We start from the raw sequence: 18,306 nt of genomic DNA on the forward strand, positions 1-18,306 counted from the left end.
CCATTCTGACTTTGGACCTGTATAAATGGGCAACTCAAAAGACTGTATCTGTTCAAATACTTAGAAAACATTTTTACTTTCTTTAGGCCTACAATTATTCTTGTGGGGTTCGTCACAATCCTGGAAGGGATATTTATTAGACTAATTCAATTTTACAACCAAAATATCTTTTACTTCAACACATTGCTATTTTTAAAATCTGAAAATAAATAAAAATCAGCAATTCTAGTTTTCTTTACCTCTTTTCCTTTGAATTTCCAGAATTCATACTGAGAGCTTTCCACACCGTGGTTTTAGGCATTTCATCAGATATATTAATCTCAGAGGGGTCACATCTGAAATAAATACTTAGGACAGTAAATGCCAGAGATACAAATAAAATGCTTATCTCAGTCTATAATGCCCACTACCCAAAAAAAAGGGGAAAATATTAGGTCTGAGGGAGCTCAACTAACAACTCTTGGGATGATTGGTAACCAGATGGTTGGGATGTAGAGATGCAAGATGACTCATGAGGTGCTTGCTGCTGAGGGCTGGGCTGGTGTACCAGGTGGCAGCCAGCCCTGCCCCCACAGTTCTGCACTCCTTAGAGGGCCCCCTCTGGGGATGGTGACCACGGTGCTGTGATGCCAACAGTGGTCATGTCTGGAGCTCAGTGTGCTAGACACAAGGCTGAGCCCTCTTCATTCATTTTCTCACTTAAATAGCTAAATGTTATCCATTCGTAGTTAACAAAGGGCTTTTACAATATATTTTCTTAACTATCACAGATTGGGAGATTATTAACATTCCCATTTGAAGGTGCAGAAACCAAAGTTTCCAGGGCTAATTGACCATCCAAGGTCAAATGTCAGTAGATGGAGAATCAAGATCTTGAATCCAGCCCTTGGTTTCCTAGAACTTCAGAGTATTCTGAAGTTTTCTACAAGTTAAACTGTCTCCTTTCAAAAGGCCAAAAGAGGAGGCAGCATCCCAGAGAGAAGGAACATTGCTCTGCCTTTGTTGCCAGAAAATTCAAATGGCTCCTTTTAGAACAATTGGTAGAAATTTTATTAAGATCCAAAGACTCCATTCTTTTGAGATCAGTGTGAAAAAGTCAAACTCATAGTAACAGAGTAGAATGGTGGTTACCAGAGGCTGGGGGTGGGAGAAAAGGAAAGATGTTGATCAAAGGGTACAAACTTTCAGTTATAAGATGAATAAATTCTGAAGACCTGTGCATAGCATGGTGACAATAGTTAATAATAATGTATCGTACATTTGAAATTTGCTAAGCAAGTGAATCTCAAGTGTTCTCACCACATACACAAAAAAACAGAATGATAACTAAAGGAGGTGATGGATATGGTATTACTTTCATTGTAGTAATCACTTTGCAATATATACATGTATCAAAATATCACATGTACACCTTAAATATAAATTTTTACATGTCAAAATGAATGTTAACATTTTTTTAAGTGTTCAAAGAAAAGACTTTCCTCACTTCCTCCTCAGCATAAACCAAAACCAATTCAATGATTCAGCAGTAAATTATCCAGGATCTAGATGACCCAGATAATTCCTCTCCCTTTTCTGCTCCCTCTTGACCTCTGGGCTTCTTTCAGCTTCTACATATCTCCCATAGTGGAGCAAAATAATAGGAATAAAACCACAGATGGACAAATTTAGCCTCCTGCTACTTGTGGGGAGCAATCACTTCCATGGAAAAAGGGGCTGAAATGCCTGGCAGAAGTAAGGAATTGCTGTGACCCCCACTTAGTTCCCCCTCAGCTTACGAGACTGTAGATGCCCTGAGTAAAACTGTAATGGGTTGTCTCTGCCCATCCTCAAAGGCTTTTCCAAGCTTGGGAATTCCATTCCCACCAGGCTGAGAACTCTGGAAACAGACCACATCCTATGCATCTTTGGAAGGTAGCAGAGAAAGGCAGAAGCAGCATTGGTTTGAGGAATACAAAGACTAGGAATTGAATCTTAAACTTTCTACTTAGAAGCATTATGACATTGGGCAAATTAACTAAAACCCTCCAAGCCTGTTTCCTCATGGTAAAAATATACAAAAGGTTGTTGATTAATGAGAGCACACAGTAAATCTTCCAGCCCAGCCCTGGCACAGAGAAGACGCTCACTACATTGGGTCCCTCGGCTCTATTCTTGTGATGGCCAGCACTAGCCTAGTGCCTCACATGAGGCAGGTACTCAGTACACTATGAAAGGAAAAGGTGTTTTAACATGTTGGAACTGGAAGGCTGAGTGTCAGCTTTTTATACCAGCAGCTGCAATTGTGAGACACCCCCCCCCCCACTCCACGCACAGCCAAAACATTTATAGTATAATAAAAACAGTGAGTGTTTTGGAAATTTTACCTCAAAGTGTTGTTCTTCCCAGGACTACTTAGTAACTTTCTGCTCTCTAAGGGGAACTTGTCTCCCCCCATTTCCAACATCTTCTCAGCCTCCTGGAAGAAAAGGAGACATTATTATATCTTGTATCAAGTAAAACCATAAGTCCACACCAGCCCTTTTTTTTTTCTGTCACCACAATTTCTACCTAATTTTTCTCACATTTAGTATAAAAAAGTATAATTATGTTCCTTTCTAAGTTTGATGCATCATGAAAAGAGAGACAAATAGATACCTGTACCTATGGAATAGTATTTAAAAAAAGTGAATCTGAGTAAGCTTCTAGATCCAACTACTAATTTACTGTAAACACAGGGGACAGACAAATGTGTTAAATAACACCAAGGGACACATTCAGTAAAATCTAAACGGTGGGAAATTCTATAGGTCAAAGACCTAGTTTCTTCAACAAAGATTTAAAAAGATAGAAGGGGAACGCCTAAAGAGATTTAAGAAACATATCAACAAATTGTAATATATGGATCATATTTGGATCCTGATTCAAACATATCATTAAATATAATAATAAGGCAATTGGGGAAAATATGAATACTGAATGTTCTATTTTGTATATGTTTGAAATGTTCCATCAGAAAATGTTTTCTTAGAAATAGTTCCATCAGTATATAAAAGAAATAATTACAGAAAAAAATGTACAAAGATATCTTAGTAAAGATAATTAATAATAATAAAACCTAAAACAACTAAAAATTTTAACAAAGGAAGAAGGTTTAGATTAATTATGATAATATTATAGAATATTATACATATAATAGAATAAATAATATTCTATTTAGTAAAGAATAAATACGATTATTTGTAGTACAGACATATAGAAACATTAAAGCATCATGAAATTAAGGGGGAAATATCAGAATATGTAATACCCCCATACACAAATATATGATGATTACACTTACATGAAAACTATGTTAAAGATTCAGAGAGACCATAAAGAAATTAACAAAATGTTGAATGCTGGCATAAAATTTTGTGGTAAAATATTCATTTTTATATTTGATTTAGTTTTTAAAATAATTTTATAAAGACTTTTTGTTTATCTTCAAAATATATCTCAAATCCAGCCATTTTCACCAACTCTCCCTTAGCCTAACCCACCATTACCTCTTACCAGAACTATTGCCACAGATTTCTAACTAATCCCTGCTACCTCTTTCTTCTTTCCAGCTCACTGGCTTTATTTATGCATACCAAATCCATTCTGCCTCCAGACCTTTGCATCTGCTGTTTCCTTGGCCTGGAATGTTCCAGCTCCCATGACTTGTCCTTCAAGTTTCTGCTGAGATGTGTCCTTAGAGCAGGAGTCGGGAACCTTTTTGGCTGACAGAGCCAATGCCACATATTTTAAAATGTAATTCCGTGAGAGCCATAAAATATGTTTAACATTAAATACAAGTAAATGTGTGCATTTAATGTAAGACCAACACTTTTAAAGTACAATAAGTCTCTGAATTCTTTTTAATAACGTTGTTACGCTGTTGCTAACCAGTGATGAATAAAGTACTTCTTACCATTAATGTGACTTCTGGTGCTGCATGGTTTTGCTGATGGCTTTGTAGTCTGGTTGATACGTGGTGAGGTTAAGCTTCATGCAGGCGTTGAGACTTCCATCTGTTAAACGTGATTGTAGGTTGGTCTTAACATTCTTTAGATGTGAGAAAGACTGCTCATATGCATACGTAGAGCCAAACATTGTCAGTACAGCAATACTCACACGCTGCAGTGTGTGGTATGTGACAGGAAGCGCGTTCCAAGTTTTGACAATCAGCTGGTCCGCAGGTTGAAGTTTTTCATTTCTCTCCACTTGGGTTTGCTCGCCAACTCTGCTTGCTGTCGTGCAAGTCTTTCCAAATCTTCATTCAGTGACTTGAACTTATTCACCCACAAGTCTGAGGCCTTCAGGTCAGCAGCTCGTAGCTCAAAATCTCTGACGGAGACACCGGGGATGTAACTCAGGTCGACGCTGTCCACTGCACACTCATGTGGATGGGTGATGAACTTAAAAAGATGAGTGCACTCACAAAATTCTCCAAAGCGCGCTTTGAATGACTGCAGGAGATTAGATGTGAAGCCCGCTAGCTGCTGGAGATCAAGATGTTGAGCTGGGTCACTTGCTGTGCATGTATCTTTAAACTCTCCCAGTTTTTCAAAGTGTAGTAAACAACCTGTTTCAATGTCGGTGATGAAGAGTTCCAGCTTGTTTTCAAATGCAAACACTGCTTGTTGAAGGGATAAGACTGTATTTCCAATGCCTTGCATTTTCACATTGAGCTGGTTCAGATGTTCAGTCATGTCCACGAGATAGTAGAACTTCAGGAGCCACTCAGTGTTAGCTAACTCAGGATGCTTGACGTTTTTCATTCAAGAACAGTCCGGATTTCGCTCAGACAAGTCGCGAAATGGCTGAGCACCTTCCCTCTTGACAACCAACGCGCATTGCTGTGCAGAAGCAGACCAAGATAATTATCTCCAACTTCATCCAGCAGTGTTTTAAACTGGCAATCACTTAAAGCTCAGGCAACAATAAAGTTGACTACCAGAATGACCAGTGACATCACCTCACCAAGCTGCTTGCCACACATCTGAGCACAAAGCTCCTCCTGATGTAGGATGCAGTGAAAACTTAGGATGGGTTTCTTTTCATGTTCATGAAGAAGCGCTACGAATCCTCTGTTTTTCCCCACCATGCACGGAGCACCATCAGTACACACCGAAATAAGTTTATCCACCAGTAGATTTTTTTTCTTTAGCGAACTCAGTGAAAGACTTGAATAAATCCTCCCCTCTTGTTATCTCTTTCATAGGCAAAACAGCAAGACTTTCCTCACGTAGTGTGTCACTGACAGCATACCTTGCAATCACACTGAACTGGGATAAATGGCTTACGTCTGTTGACTCATCCAAAGCGAGAGAAAAGAATGGTGCCGCATTTATGTCTTTCACTTGTGTTGCCTCAATTTGATTTGCCATCATGATGGTACGATCTTGAACAGTTCTTACCAACAGAGGCATGTTTTTTATTCATTTGATTATCTGGTCTCTATCTGAAAAGTCATCAAAAAGTTCATTGGCATCATCAAGCATGAATGTTTTGGCATACTCCCCATCTGTGAATGGCTTTCCGTTTCTCACAATTGCTAAAGCACCAGCAAAGCTAGCCGAATTCCAGTCACCTTATTGGGTCCAAACATGGAGTTGCTGCTGACTAGCTTGCACTCTGCACAGTAGCTCTTGACATGCTTTCTTCCTGCTGTCCCCGCTGGATATTTTGATGCAAATGTAGTATGGAGTGTGTTGAAGTGCCGCTTTATATTTGACCGTTTCATCGATACAGTTTTATCATTGCATATTAGACAGCACTGCAGAACCTGCTCTCTCCACAAAGGCGAATTCCTCTGTCCATTCCTGCTGAAAAGTACGATACTCATCTTTTTTTCTTTTAGCCATCTTCTTTGTCAAAAGGGTTTCTTCAATTAGCTAGCTGACTACTTGATTAAAAGGAGGGAAGTTTACTTCCTGACCTCACAATGACCCGTGTACGTTATACATTATCCAATAAAAATTTGGTGTTGTCCCAGAGGACAGCTGTGATTGGCTCCAGCCACCCGCAACCATGAACATGAGCGGTAGGAAATGAATGGATTGTTTTACATGAGAATGTTTTATATTTTTAACGTTATTATTTTTTTTATTAAAGATTTGTCTGCGAGCCAGATGCAGCCATCAAAAAAGCCACATCTGGCTAGCAAGCCATAGGTTCCCGAACCCCTGCCTTAGAGGAGTCATCCCTGATCACCCTGAATAAAATAACTTCCCCCTTACTTTCTTTTTAAAACACATCATTGCCCAAGATTTTATATAAATGAGTAAATAAATATGTGTGTATGTATGCATGTATGTATGTGTGTATGTGTGTGTGTGTATAAACGTATACATATATAATAAAAAAATCTTTGTTTACAGAGTTTTTGGATGCCTGAAAGCATCACATTTTATGTAGTGAATTCTAACAATCCTTTTTCAAGTTTTCTTCTATTACTTTTGTGCTTATAATTGTTAAAGCTTATTTAGTAATACAAAACAAATATATAGACCAATGAAATAGAATCAGAAGCTCAGAAGTAAATCCATGCATATACAGTCAACTAGTACTTGATAAGGGAACCAAGAATATTCAGTGGAGAAAGGATAATCTCTTTAATAAATGTTGCTAAAGAAACTGAATATTCATATACAAAAGAATGAAACTGAACCTCAATCTTACACCATCCACAAAAATTAATTCAAAATGGATTAAAGACTTAAATGTAAGACCCAAAACAGCAAAACTTTTAGGAGAAGATAAAGGGAAAAAGCTCTTTGACATTGTTCTTGGCAATGATGTTGTGAATATGACCCCAAAAGCACAAGTAACAAAAGCAAAAATAAACAAGTGGGACTATATCAATCAAAAAGATTCTGCACCCTGGCCGGTTGGCTCAGTGGTAGAGCGTTGGCCTGGTGTGCAGGAGTCCTGGGTTCGATTCCCGGCCAGGACACAGAGGAGAAGCGCCCATCTGCTTCTTCACCCCTCCCCCTCTCCTTCCTCTCTGTCTCTCTCTTCCCCTCCTGCAGCCAAGGCTCCATTGGAGCAAAGTTGGCCCGGGCGCTGAGGATGGCTCTGTGGCCTCTGCCTCAGGCACTAGAATGGCTCTGGTTGCAACAGAGCCGATGCCCCAGATGGGCAGAGCATCGCCCCCTGGTGGAAGTGCCGGGTGGATCCCGGTCGGGCGCATGCGAGAGTCTGTCTGACTGCCTCCCCGTTTCCAACTTCAGAAGAAATAAAAAAAGATTCTGCATAGCAAAATAAATGATTAACAAAACGAAAAGGCCAGCTACAGAATGGGAGAAAATATTTGCAAACAATATGTGTAAGAAGGAGTTAATAAAAAATATATAATGAACACGTACAACTGAATAGCAAAAAACAAAAGCAAACCAAATAATCCAATTAAATAATGGGCAAAGGACCTGAATAGACATTTTTTTCCAAAGAAGACATACAAAGACCAATGGGTATATGAAAATGTAGCTCGATATCACTAATCATCAGGAAAAGGCAAATCACAACCACAATAAAATATCACTTCACACTTGTTAGAAGGGATATTAAAGAGATGAGATAACAAGTGTTGGCAGGAATGTAGAAAAAAGGAAACCCTCATGCACTGTTGGTGAGAATGTAAATTGGTGTAGCCACTGTGAAAAACAGTATGGAAGTTCCTCAAAAAATTAAAATAGAACTATTTTAACATGATCCAGTAATTCCGCTTCTGGGTCTATAGCTGAAGGAAATTAATTACTATCTTGAAGAGCTATCTGCACTCCCCATTTACTATAGCATTATTTATAATAGCCAAGACACGGAAACAACCTAAGTGTTCATCAATAGATGAATGAATAATAAAGGTTATTATACACACACTGGAATATTATTCAGCCATAAAATAGGGACTTCTGCCATTTGCAACAACATGAATGAATCTTGAGGGCATTATAGTAAGTGAAATAAGTTAAAGATAGAGAAATACTGTATAATCTCATATGTGGAATCTAAAAAAAACTGAAGTCATAGAAACAGAACATATTGGTGGTTATAGGGCTGGGGTGAGTTGGGGAAATGGGTGAAGGTAGTCAAAGGATAAAAACTTTCAGTTATAAGATGAACTAATTCTGGGCATATAATGTCCAGCAAGGTGACTATAATTAACAATACTGAATTGTATATTTGAAAATTGCTAAGAGAATAGATTTAGAAGTTTTCACTACAAAAAATAATTGTGACAATGTGAGGTGACAACTATGCTAACTAACCCTATTGTGGTAATCGTTTTTGCAATTTGATATACATATATCAAATCATTATGTAGTACACCTTAAACTTATATAATGTTATATGTCAATTATATCTTAATAAATCTGGAAAAAATAAGACAAGATTTAAAATTCAAGATATTAGAAAAAATGTCCCCTAAACTGCATTGCAAAGGACACTATTTCAGGCACTAACTATACTTGGATACACTTTCTGGCTCATTCAGTTCTTGGTCTGCTATTTTCATTTTGCTGCATCTCCATTCTTTGCACGTATAGGCCACTGATTGAGGGTCCGCTCTGTGGATGGCAGATGCCAAGTGCTGAGGGAAATGAGGAAGGACACAAAGTCCTATGCAAGCTATCTTTGCATGGTACCAACCACAACATCATCTGCAATTAGATACATAAAAAAATATGCTCAGAAAATAATAGGTTTTGTATACTTAGAGGTCAAATTAGACCTTTTGAGAGAATATGAACTATTAGATCTGATAATAAGAGCAGATTCTATGTTCATATTCTAAGTGTGAACCTGGTGAGTAGACTGTAGACACAAAAACAACTGGTCATCAAATTCAAAAATGAAGGACAGATACGAACAAGAATCCTTAATCCTTTCTCAGCTAAGAACAGCTTTAGCAGAATCTTCCCAGCTCCTAAATATAACCCGTTGGATTCCAGACATGCTGACTTTTCATGTGACCTTTCCTACACCCTGTAACTTGAGGCCGCCCCAAAGTGTGCAGCTGGCAAAAGAACTCTGACCTCTTCCTCCTTGGCCTTCTTCTTGGCATCATCCAACTTCTTCTTTTTGCTTTCGGGCATGAGATCATCTAACCAGCTCAACTCTCGCTTGGAGAAACAGAGATCCATGACTTTCCTGACAAAAACCAAGGCCAAAACCTGAAGAAAAATAAAGAAAGTGAATTAAAGAAACCCATTTACTTCCTGGAGTTAAAAGCAAAATCTTATTTTCACAGCAGACTAAGACATTTCATGTAAAATCAAACTCATAATAATAATTATAGTTGCCTTTTATTGACTGCCTTCTTCGTACCAGATACTAAGGTGTTCTATATATTTTATTTAACTTTCATAACAACCCTACCGCTTAAAAAGCAACTAATTTAATTCCCTCATCAAACAAAGAAAAAAGCTGTCATTGGCAGATGGCCCTAGGAGCTGCCTTTTCCAGGCTTGAGGCCAGCAGGAAGGGGTACAGGGAAACACGGGGGTGGAGGCCTCTGTAGGAACACCCAGTCACGCCCAACCCAAGCACACCTCACCATCGAGTGGGGGAACTCTGAAGGACCATCTGGGTTCACTCTCATCCTCTGCCTATACATTTCCCCCACAAAAATCCTTGCTTTATGCCTGAATCTGGATCTGTAGTGGTTTATGTCTCGCCCTCTGGCCTGGTCTGATAATCATTTTATAAATGTAAAACTGGGGCTCAGCGAGAGAAAGTATCTTGCCTCAAATCTAACAGCTAATTGCCTCAATAGAAACAGTTTAGGGTGTCTCCATAGCTCCTCCATTTTCTCCCACGAGGGCTATTTTAGCAAAGGAGAACAAATAACCCAGAATGACCTGCCTGGATTGCTTGGTATTCACCGGCTACCTCTGGTGGCTAGACAAAGAAGTAGGCAAATTGGCCTTATTAAATTCAACCATATTTCTCCTAAATTTCAGACTATCTTCCCAATAAATCGAAAATTAATAGTATCCCTTCCAGAAGTTGAAAGGAATTTGCTATTTTTTTTTTATCCAACATGCAACCCCTGAACATAGCACCCAAATGCAGAACCCTATAGATATTCTGGCAAACTTGAGAAACCTATCAGGAGAGTATCTATCTAGGAGACTAAAGAAAAAGAACCAACCCCCTCCATTTTCCTCACCTTTAAATACTCTCCCAGTAAGACAGAGTTCAAAAGTACCTAAATAAGTACCAAACATCACCCTCATTGCCTTTTCTGTCTAGAGGCCCCCCTTTGGGTAACTTTCAAACAGCCCACTGAATTCTCAGCTTCCTCACGACACAGAATGAGCCAGAGAAGAAGGCATCAAGAGGAGACGATCAAAAGTCAGGTGGCAAGAATTTCATCACCACCCCAGATTTAGAAAGCAGCCTGTCACCTGTTGTACCACACACAGACAGGTCTGTCCATAGTCTCCTTTCCAAAGTCCTTGCTTTAATTAGAAAGGAGGTAAGGATGCCCAGGTCATTTTTTTTATTTTAATTTATTAATTTTAATGCAGTGACATTGATAAATCAGGGTACATATGTTCAGAGAAAACAACTCCAGATTATTTTGACATTTGATTATGCTGCATACTCCTCACCCAAAGTCAAATTGTCTTCTGTCACCTTCTATCTGGTTTTCTTTGTGCCCCTCCCCTCCAACCACCCCCTCACTCTCCTTCCTCCCCCTCCCCGTTACCATCACATTCTTGTCCATGTCGCTGAGTCTCATTTTATGTCCCATCTATGTATGGATTCATACAGTTCTTAGTTTTTTCTGATTTACTTATTTCACTTAGTATAATGTTATCAAGGTCCATCCATGTTATTGAAAATGATCCGATGTCATCATTTCTTATGGCTGAGTAGTATTCCATAGTATATATGTACCAAAGCTTTTTAATCCACTCGTCCTCTGACGGACACTTGGACTGTTTCCAGATCTTCGCTATTGTGAACAATGCTACTATAAACATGGGGGTGCATTTCTCCTTTTGAAACAGTTCTATGGTGTTCTTAGGGTATATTCCTAAAAGTGGAATAGCTGGGTCAAAAAGCAGTTCCATTTTTAATTTTTTGAGGAATCTCCATATTGTTTTCTACAGTGGCTGCACCAATCTGCATTCCCACCAGCAGTGGGAGGGTTCCCTTTTCTCCACATCCTCACCAGCACTTATTTTGTGCTGTCTTGTTGATGAGCGCCATTCTGACTGGTGTGAGGTGATATCTCATTGTGGTTTTAATTTGCATTCTCTAAAGATTAGTGGTGTTGAGCATTTTTTCATATGCCTATTGGCCATTTGTATGTCCTCTTTGGAGAAGTGTCTATTCATTTCTTTTTTCCATTTTATGATTGGATTGTTTGTCTTCCTGGTGTTGAGTTTTACAAGTTCTTTATAAATTTTGGTTATTAACTCCAGACGTATTGTCGAATATGTTCTCCCATTGTGTAGTTTGTCTTTTTATTCTGTTCTTATTGTCTTTAGCTGAGCAAGAACTTTTAGTTTGATATAGTCCCATTTGTTTATCCTGTCTTATTTCATTTGCCTGTGGAGATAAATTAGCAAATATATTGCTGTGAGAGATGTCGGGGAGCTTACTGCCTATGTTTTCTTCTAAAACGCTTATGGTTTCACGGCTTACATTTAAGTCTTTTATCCATTTTGATTTTATTTTTATGAATGGTATAAGTTGGTGGCCTAGTTTCATTTTTTTGCAGGTAGATGTCCAATTTTCCCAACACCATTTATTAAAGATGCTGTCTTTACTCCATTGTATGCTCTTACCTCCTTTGTCAAATATCAGTTGTCCATAAAGCTATGGGTTTTTTCTGGGTTCTCTGTTCTGTTTCATTGGTCTATATGCCTGTTCCTATTCCAGTACCAGGCTGTTGTGAGTACAATGGCCTTGTAGTATAACTTGATATCGGGAAGTGTGATACCTCCCGCTTTATTCTTCCTTTTCAAGATTACTGAGGCTATTCTTGTTCCTTTTTGGTACCATATAAATTTTTGGAATATGTGTTCTATATCTTTGAAGTATGTCATTGGTATTTTAATCGGTATTGCATTGAATTTATAGATTGCTTTGGGTAATATAGACATTTTAATGATGTTTATTCTTCCTAACCATGAGCACGGTATATGCTTCCACTTGTTTGTATCTTTCTTGATATATCAATGTTTTATAATTTTCCGAGTACAAGTCTTTAGTCTCCTTGGTTAAATTTACTCCTAGGTACTTTATTTTTTTGGTTGCAATAGTGAAGGGGATTGTTTCCTTAATTTCTCTTTCTGATTGTTCATTGTTGGTATATAAAAATGCCTCTGAGTATTAATTTTATATCCTGCCACCTTGATGAATTCATTTATCAGGTCCAGTAGTTTTTTGACTGCGACTTTGGGGTTTTCTATATACAATATCATATCATCTGCAAATAATGATAGTTTTACTTCTTCTTTTCCAATTTGGATGCCTTTTATTTCTTCTTCTTGTCTGATTGCTGTAGCTAGGACTTCCAGGACTATGTTGAATAAGAATGGTGAAAGGGGGCACCCCTGCCTTGTTCCTGATCTTAAGGGAATTGCTTTTAATTTTTGCCCATTGAGTATGATGTTGGCTGTGGGGTTGTCATAGATGGCCTTTATCATTTTGAGGTAAGTTCCCTGTATTCCCACTTTGCTGACAGTTTTGATCACGAATGGGTGCTGAATTTTATCAAATGCTTTTTCTGCATCTATTGAAATTATCATGTGGTTTTTCTCATTCCTTTAGTTTATGTGATGAATCACATTGATTGATTTGCAAATATTGTAACAGCCTTGCCTCCCCAGAATAAATCCCACTTGATCATGGTGTATCATTTTTTTTCATATATTTTTGGATCTGGTTTGCTAATATTTTGTTGAGGATTTTAGCATCTATATTCATCAGGGATATTGGCCTATAATTTTCTTTCTTTTTGTTGTCTTTGCCTGATTTGGAATCAGAATTTTATGTTTGCCTTATTAAAGAAGCTTGGAAGTCTTCCTTCCTCTTGAATTTTTTGGAATAGCTTGAGAAGGATAGGAGTTAGTTCTTCTTTGAATATTTGGCAAATTCACTTGTGAAGTCATCAGGCCCAGGACTTTTCTTTGTTGGGAGTTTTTTTTTTGGGGGGGGGGGGAGTTTTTTGATAACTGTTTCAATCTCCTTTCTGTCTATTTAGGTTTTCTGATTCTTCCAGATTGATTTTTGGAAGATTGTATGTTTCAAAAAATTTGTCCATTTCATCTAAGTTGTCTAGTTTTTTGACATACAGTTCTTCATAGTATTTTTTTACAATATAGTGTGTCCATAAAGTCATGGTGCACTTTTTTTTTTTTTTGTATTTTTTTTTTTTTTCTGAAGCTAGAAACGGGGAGAGACAGTCAGACAGATTCCCGCATGCGCCCGACCGGGACCCACCCGGCACGCCCACCAGGGGGCGACGCTCTGGCCACCAGGGGGGCGATGCTCTGCCCCTCCGGGGCGTCGCTCTGCGGCGACCAGAGTCACTTTAGCGCCTGGGGCAGAGGCCAAGGAGCCATCCCCAGCGCCCGGGCCATCTTTGCTCCAATGGAGCCTTGGCTGCGAAAGGGGAAGAGAGAGGCAGAGAGGAAGGAGAGGGGGAGGGGTGGAGAAGCAGATGGGTGCTTCTCCTGTGTACCCTGGCCGGGAATTGAACCCAGGACTTCTGCACGCCAGGCCGACGCTCTACCACTGAGCCAACCGGCCAGGGCTCATGGTGCACTTTTGACCGGTCACAGGAAAGCAACAAAAGACAATAGAAATGTGAAATCTGCACCAAATAAAAGGAAAACCCTCCCAGTTTCTGTAGGATGATGTGGCAACATGTGCACAAGTGCAGATGATGACGTAACACCATCTATATAGTAGAGCAGCTCACGGCCATGCCAGTCGAGATGTGGACGGTACAGAGGAAAATTCAGTGTGTTCTGTGGCTTGCTAAATTCGAATCTGTGACCAAAGTGCAACATGAATATCAGCGCGTTTATAACGAAGCGCCACCACATAGGAATAACATTACTCGGTGGGATAAGCAGATGAAGGAAACCGGCAGTTTGATGGAGAAACGCCATTCTGGTAGGCCATCAGTCAGTGACGAGTCTGTAGAGGCTATACGGAATAGCTACCTAAGGAGCCCTAAAAAATCTGTGCGTGAGCCCACATCAAACTGCACTGAATAGGTATAAAACTGAGAGAGTTTTCCCTTTATTTGATGCAGATTTCACATTTCTATCGTCTTTTGTTGCTCACCTGTGACCGGTCAAAAGTGCACCATGACTTTACAGACACACTGTATTTTGTATTTCTGTTGTGTCAGTTGTTATTTCTCCACTCTCATTTCTAATTTTATTTATTTGAGTTCTCTCTCTTTTTTTCTTGGTGAGTCTGGTTAAAGGTTCATCGATCTTGTTTACCTTTTCAAAGAACCAGGTCCTGGTTTTATTGATCCTCTGTATTGTTTCTTTAGCCTCTATGCCATTTATTTCCACTCTGATCTTTATTATTTCCATCCTTCTACTTCATTTGGGCTTTACTTGCTGTTCTTTCTCTAGTTCTTTTAGATGCAGGGTTGTTTATTTGAGCTTTTTCTAGCTTCTTAAAGTGTGCCTGTAGTGCTATGAACATCCCTCTCAGGACTGCTTTTGCTGTGTCCCATAAATTTTGAGTTGTTGTATGCTCATTATCATTTGTTCCTAGGAGTTTTTTTATTTCTCTTTGATCTCATTGTTAACCCATTCGTTATTTAATTCCATGCTACTTAGTTTCCACGTGTTTGAGAATTTTTGAGTTTTTCTGTTGTGGTTGATTTCTAGTTTCATGCCATTGTGATCAGAGAAAGTGCTCGATATGATTTCAATCTTCTTAAATTTGTTGAGACCACTTTTGTGCCCTAACATGTGGTCTATCCTAGAGAATGTACCATGAGCACTTGAAAAGAATGTGTATTCTGCTGCTTTAGGGTGAAAGGTTCTGAAGATATCTATTAAATCGAGTTGATCTAGTATATCCTTTAAGTCTGCTGTTTCTTTGTTAATTTTCTTTCTTGAGGATCTATCTAGTGATGTTAGCGGGGTATTGAAATCCCCTCCTATTATAGTATTGCTGTTGATCTCGCCCTTTAAATCCATCAAAGTCTGCTTTATATATTTCGGTGCTCTTATATTAGGTGCGTAGATATTTATAATAGTTATATCTTCCTGTTGGATTTCTCCCTTTATCATTATGTAGTGGCCTTCTTTATCTCTTACTATAGCCTTTGTTTTAAAGTCCAATTTGTCTGATATAAGTATTGCTACCCTAGTTTTTTTTAAATTTCCATTTGCATGAAATATTTTTTTTTCTATCCTTTTACCTTCAGTCTATGTGCATCTTTTGTTTTAAGGTGTGTCTCTTGTAGACAGCATATGTACGGGTCCTGTTTTCTTATCCATGCAGCTACCCTATGTCTTTTGATTGGATCATTTAATCCATTTATATTTAAAGTTATTATTGCTATGTAGTTGTTTATTGCCATTTACTCTTTAAAGCTGTATTCCTCTTTTGCTATATTCTTTTCCCACTTTGATCTGTTTACAACAGGCCCCTTAAGATTTCCTGAAGCATTGGTTTGCTTGTAATGAATTCCTTGAGTTGTTTTTTTTTTGTCTGAGAAAATTTTTTTTTTCTTTTTTTTTCTTTTTTTGTATTTTTCTGAAGCTGGAAATGGGGAGAGACAGTCATACAGACTCCCGCATGCGCCCGACCGGGATCCACCCAGCACGCCCACCAGGGGCGACGCTCTGCCCACCAGGGGGGGATGCTCTGCCCCTCCGGGGTGTCGCTCTGCCACGACCAGAGCCACTCTAGCGCCTGGGGCAGAGGCCACGGAGCCATCCCCAGTGCCCGGGCCATCTTTGCTCCAATGGAGCCTTGGCTGCAGGAGGGGAAGAGAGAGACAGAGAGGAAGGAGGGGGGGTGGAGAAGCAAATGGGCGCTTCTCCTATGTGCCCTGGCTGGGAATCGAACCCGGGTCCCCCGCACACCAGGCCGACACTCTACCGCTGAGCCAACCGGCCAGGGCTTATCTCTCCTTCAATTTTAAATGATAACCTTGCTGGATAAAGTAGTCTTGGTTGTAGGCTCTTGTTCTGCATTACTTTGAATATTTCTTGCCATTCCCTTCTGGCATCAAGTGTTTCTGTTGATAAGTCAGATGTCATCCTTATGGGGGCTCCTTTGTAGGTGATAGCCTATTTTTTTCTAGCAATTTTTAATATTTTCTCTTTATCACTTAGCTTTGGTATTTTAATTATGATGTCTCTTGGTGTAGATTTCTTTGGGTTTCTATTTAATGGAGTTCTCTGTGCTTCTTGAACTTGTGAGAGTTTTTCCTGCATTAATTTAGGGAAGTTTTCAGCTCTGATATGATTGAACAAAGTCTCTATCCTTTGTTCTTTCTCTTCTTCTTCAGGAACCCCTATGATGTAGATGTTATTTCTCTTCATGTTGTCACAGAGCTCTCTAAGAGTTTCCCCAGAGTTTTTGAGTTTCTTTTATTTTTTCTGCTCTGCTTCCATGCCTTCATTCAACTTGTCCTCCATCTTGCTGATTCAATCCTCAGCTTCATACATTCTGTTTTTAATTCCTTCCATTGTGGTCTCCATTTCTGATATTGTATTTGTCATCTCTGACTGATTCTTTTTTAATATTTCAATGTCCTGTTTTATACTTGCTATTTCTTTATTTAGGTGTTCATAATGACCATCCATTGTTGTTCTAAGGTCCCTAAGCATCCTTACAATCATTATTTTAACAAACTATAATAATGATCCCTGAAAGTATAGTCTTTATAATCATTATTTTAAACTCTGCATCTGGAAGTTTGGTTATTTCCATATCACTCAGTTCATTTCTTGGAGGTTTCTCTTGTGGTTTCATTTAGATTGTACTTCTCTATCTTCTCATTATGTCTGTGTGTTTGGGTGTATTGTTTGTAGAGCTGGTTGAGTCTAGGCTTGGTGTTGTCTGCCTCCAGTTTTTAGTTGTGTTATTTCTAGGTGTCTTTGGTTGGCATCAGCTATTATTTGTAATCCACTTTTGGATTTGGACTGCTTTGAAGTCTTGATTTGTTTGTTTTCTTCTCAGTTGTAGTCTTGTTTACTGATCTCAGCAGGGAGCTTATTTGAAACTGTATCCAGGAATAGGGTGGGTGTAACCTGAGACTCTGAAGGCCTGATCTTCCAGTTACTCTCTCCGGGGGCAGCATGTTTTCTTAGCTTCAGTAGGGGAAGTGTATCTCAGATCTCCATGGAGACCTGAGTTACTGCCCTCCTCCCCACTTCTTGTTTTCAGCTGTGTCTTGATGTGCTGATTGGAGCTGAAGAGATATCTGGAGATGTGTGACCTGGAAGCAGTTTAGTCTTGTGTTATGTGGAAGGATCAACCCCTCCCCCAGCTATGGCTGCCTCCAGCACTGGATGAGTCAGCTTCTCAGGGCGTCCCATGCATTCCTCTGCCCCTCACTGTCTGTCTCTCTCTCTCCCTTTTCTTTTTGGAAGACAAGCCAGTCCTTTCAACATACCTTGTTCCCAGGTCCCCAGGCTTGTGGCTGTGAGTGAGATTTTCTGCTCTTTTCCTTGGAATGAGAGCCCTTCTGGGCTCTCAGCCTCCCCCTCCCCACTTTGTTCCTGTAAGCAGGGTAGACTCACTGCTCCTTGGTGCTCTCTATCAGTCTTGGTGTGGCTTCTTCTTTGCTCCTTGGTTTTTTAGAGCTGTTCTTATAGTCCAGAGTTGGTTTTTCATGCTGATTGTTCCTAAATTAATTTGTAATCCAATTTGGTGGTGTGAGCTAGGAATTTGTGCATTTGCCTACTCTGCTGCCATCTTCAGGTCTGATGCCCCAGTCATTTAGTGCTAGAGCAACCTCTTCCTCTCTCTCAGTGGTTCAAAACAGTGCATTTCTAGCACTTCTGACTGCAGTTGATTCAAAATTGGAACTCTATTGCTTTGAAGTAATATGTACATTATTGAAAACATGAAGAATCCTTTTCATATCAGATTTACAAAAAGAAAGTAAGGGGGGTGGGAAAGGAAGGAAGAAAGAACAGGAGACTAGTAGCCTTGAAAACAAACATGGCATACATACACGCAGGCATCCACACCTCAAGGTTCCCAAAATAATGCTGCTTCTACAAAGACCAAACAAAAATACAAAACCTCACCATCAATAAGGGATTAATATCCAGATTTTATAAA

The 18,306-nt window shown here is 39.3% G+C and overlaps 1 protein-coding gene across 2 annotated transcripts in view; it reads right to left on the reverse strand.

Moving 5' to 3' along the window:
* The window catches only part of SLC4A8 (solute carrier family 4 member 8), a 92,116-nt gene that overhangs the window by 3,423 nt on the left and 70,387 nt on the right, over nucleotides 1–18,306 (reverse strand). For both annotated transcript variants that reach the window (XM_066353869.1, XM_066353860.1), the window contains 3 exons: nucleotides 9,045–9,182; nucleotides 2,367–2,458; nucleotides 240–335 (listed from right to left, as the gene is read on the reverse strand). In XM_066353869.1, the coding sequence (XP_066209966.1) occupies nucleotides 240–335; nucleotides 2,367–2,458; nucleotides 9,045–9,182 (326 nt within the window). The remainder of the gene's footprint in view (nucleotides 1–239; nucleotides 336–2,366; nucleotides 2,459–9,044; nucleotides 9,183–18,306) is intronic.

This window comes from Saccopteryx leptura, chromosome 1, assembly GCF_036850995.1.
Source record: "Saccopteryx leptura isolate mSacLep1 chromosome 1, mSacLep1_pri_phased_curated, whole genome shotgun sequence".
Classification (NCBI taxonomy): Eukaryota; Metazoa; Chordata; class Mammalia; order Chiroptera; family Emballonuridae; genus Saccopteryx; species Saccopteryx leptura.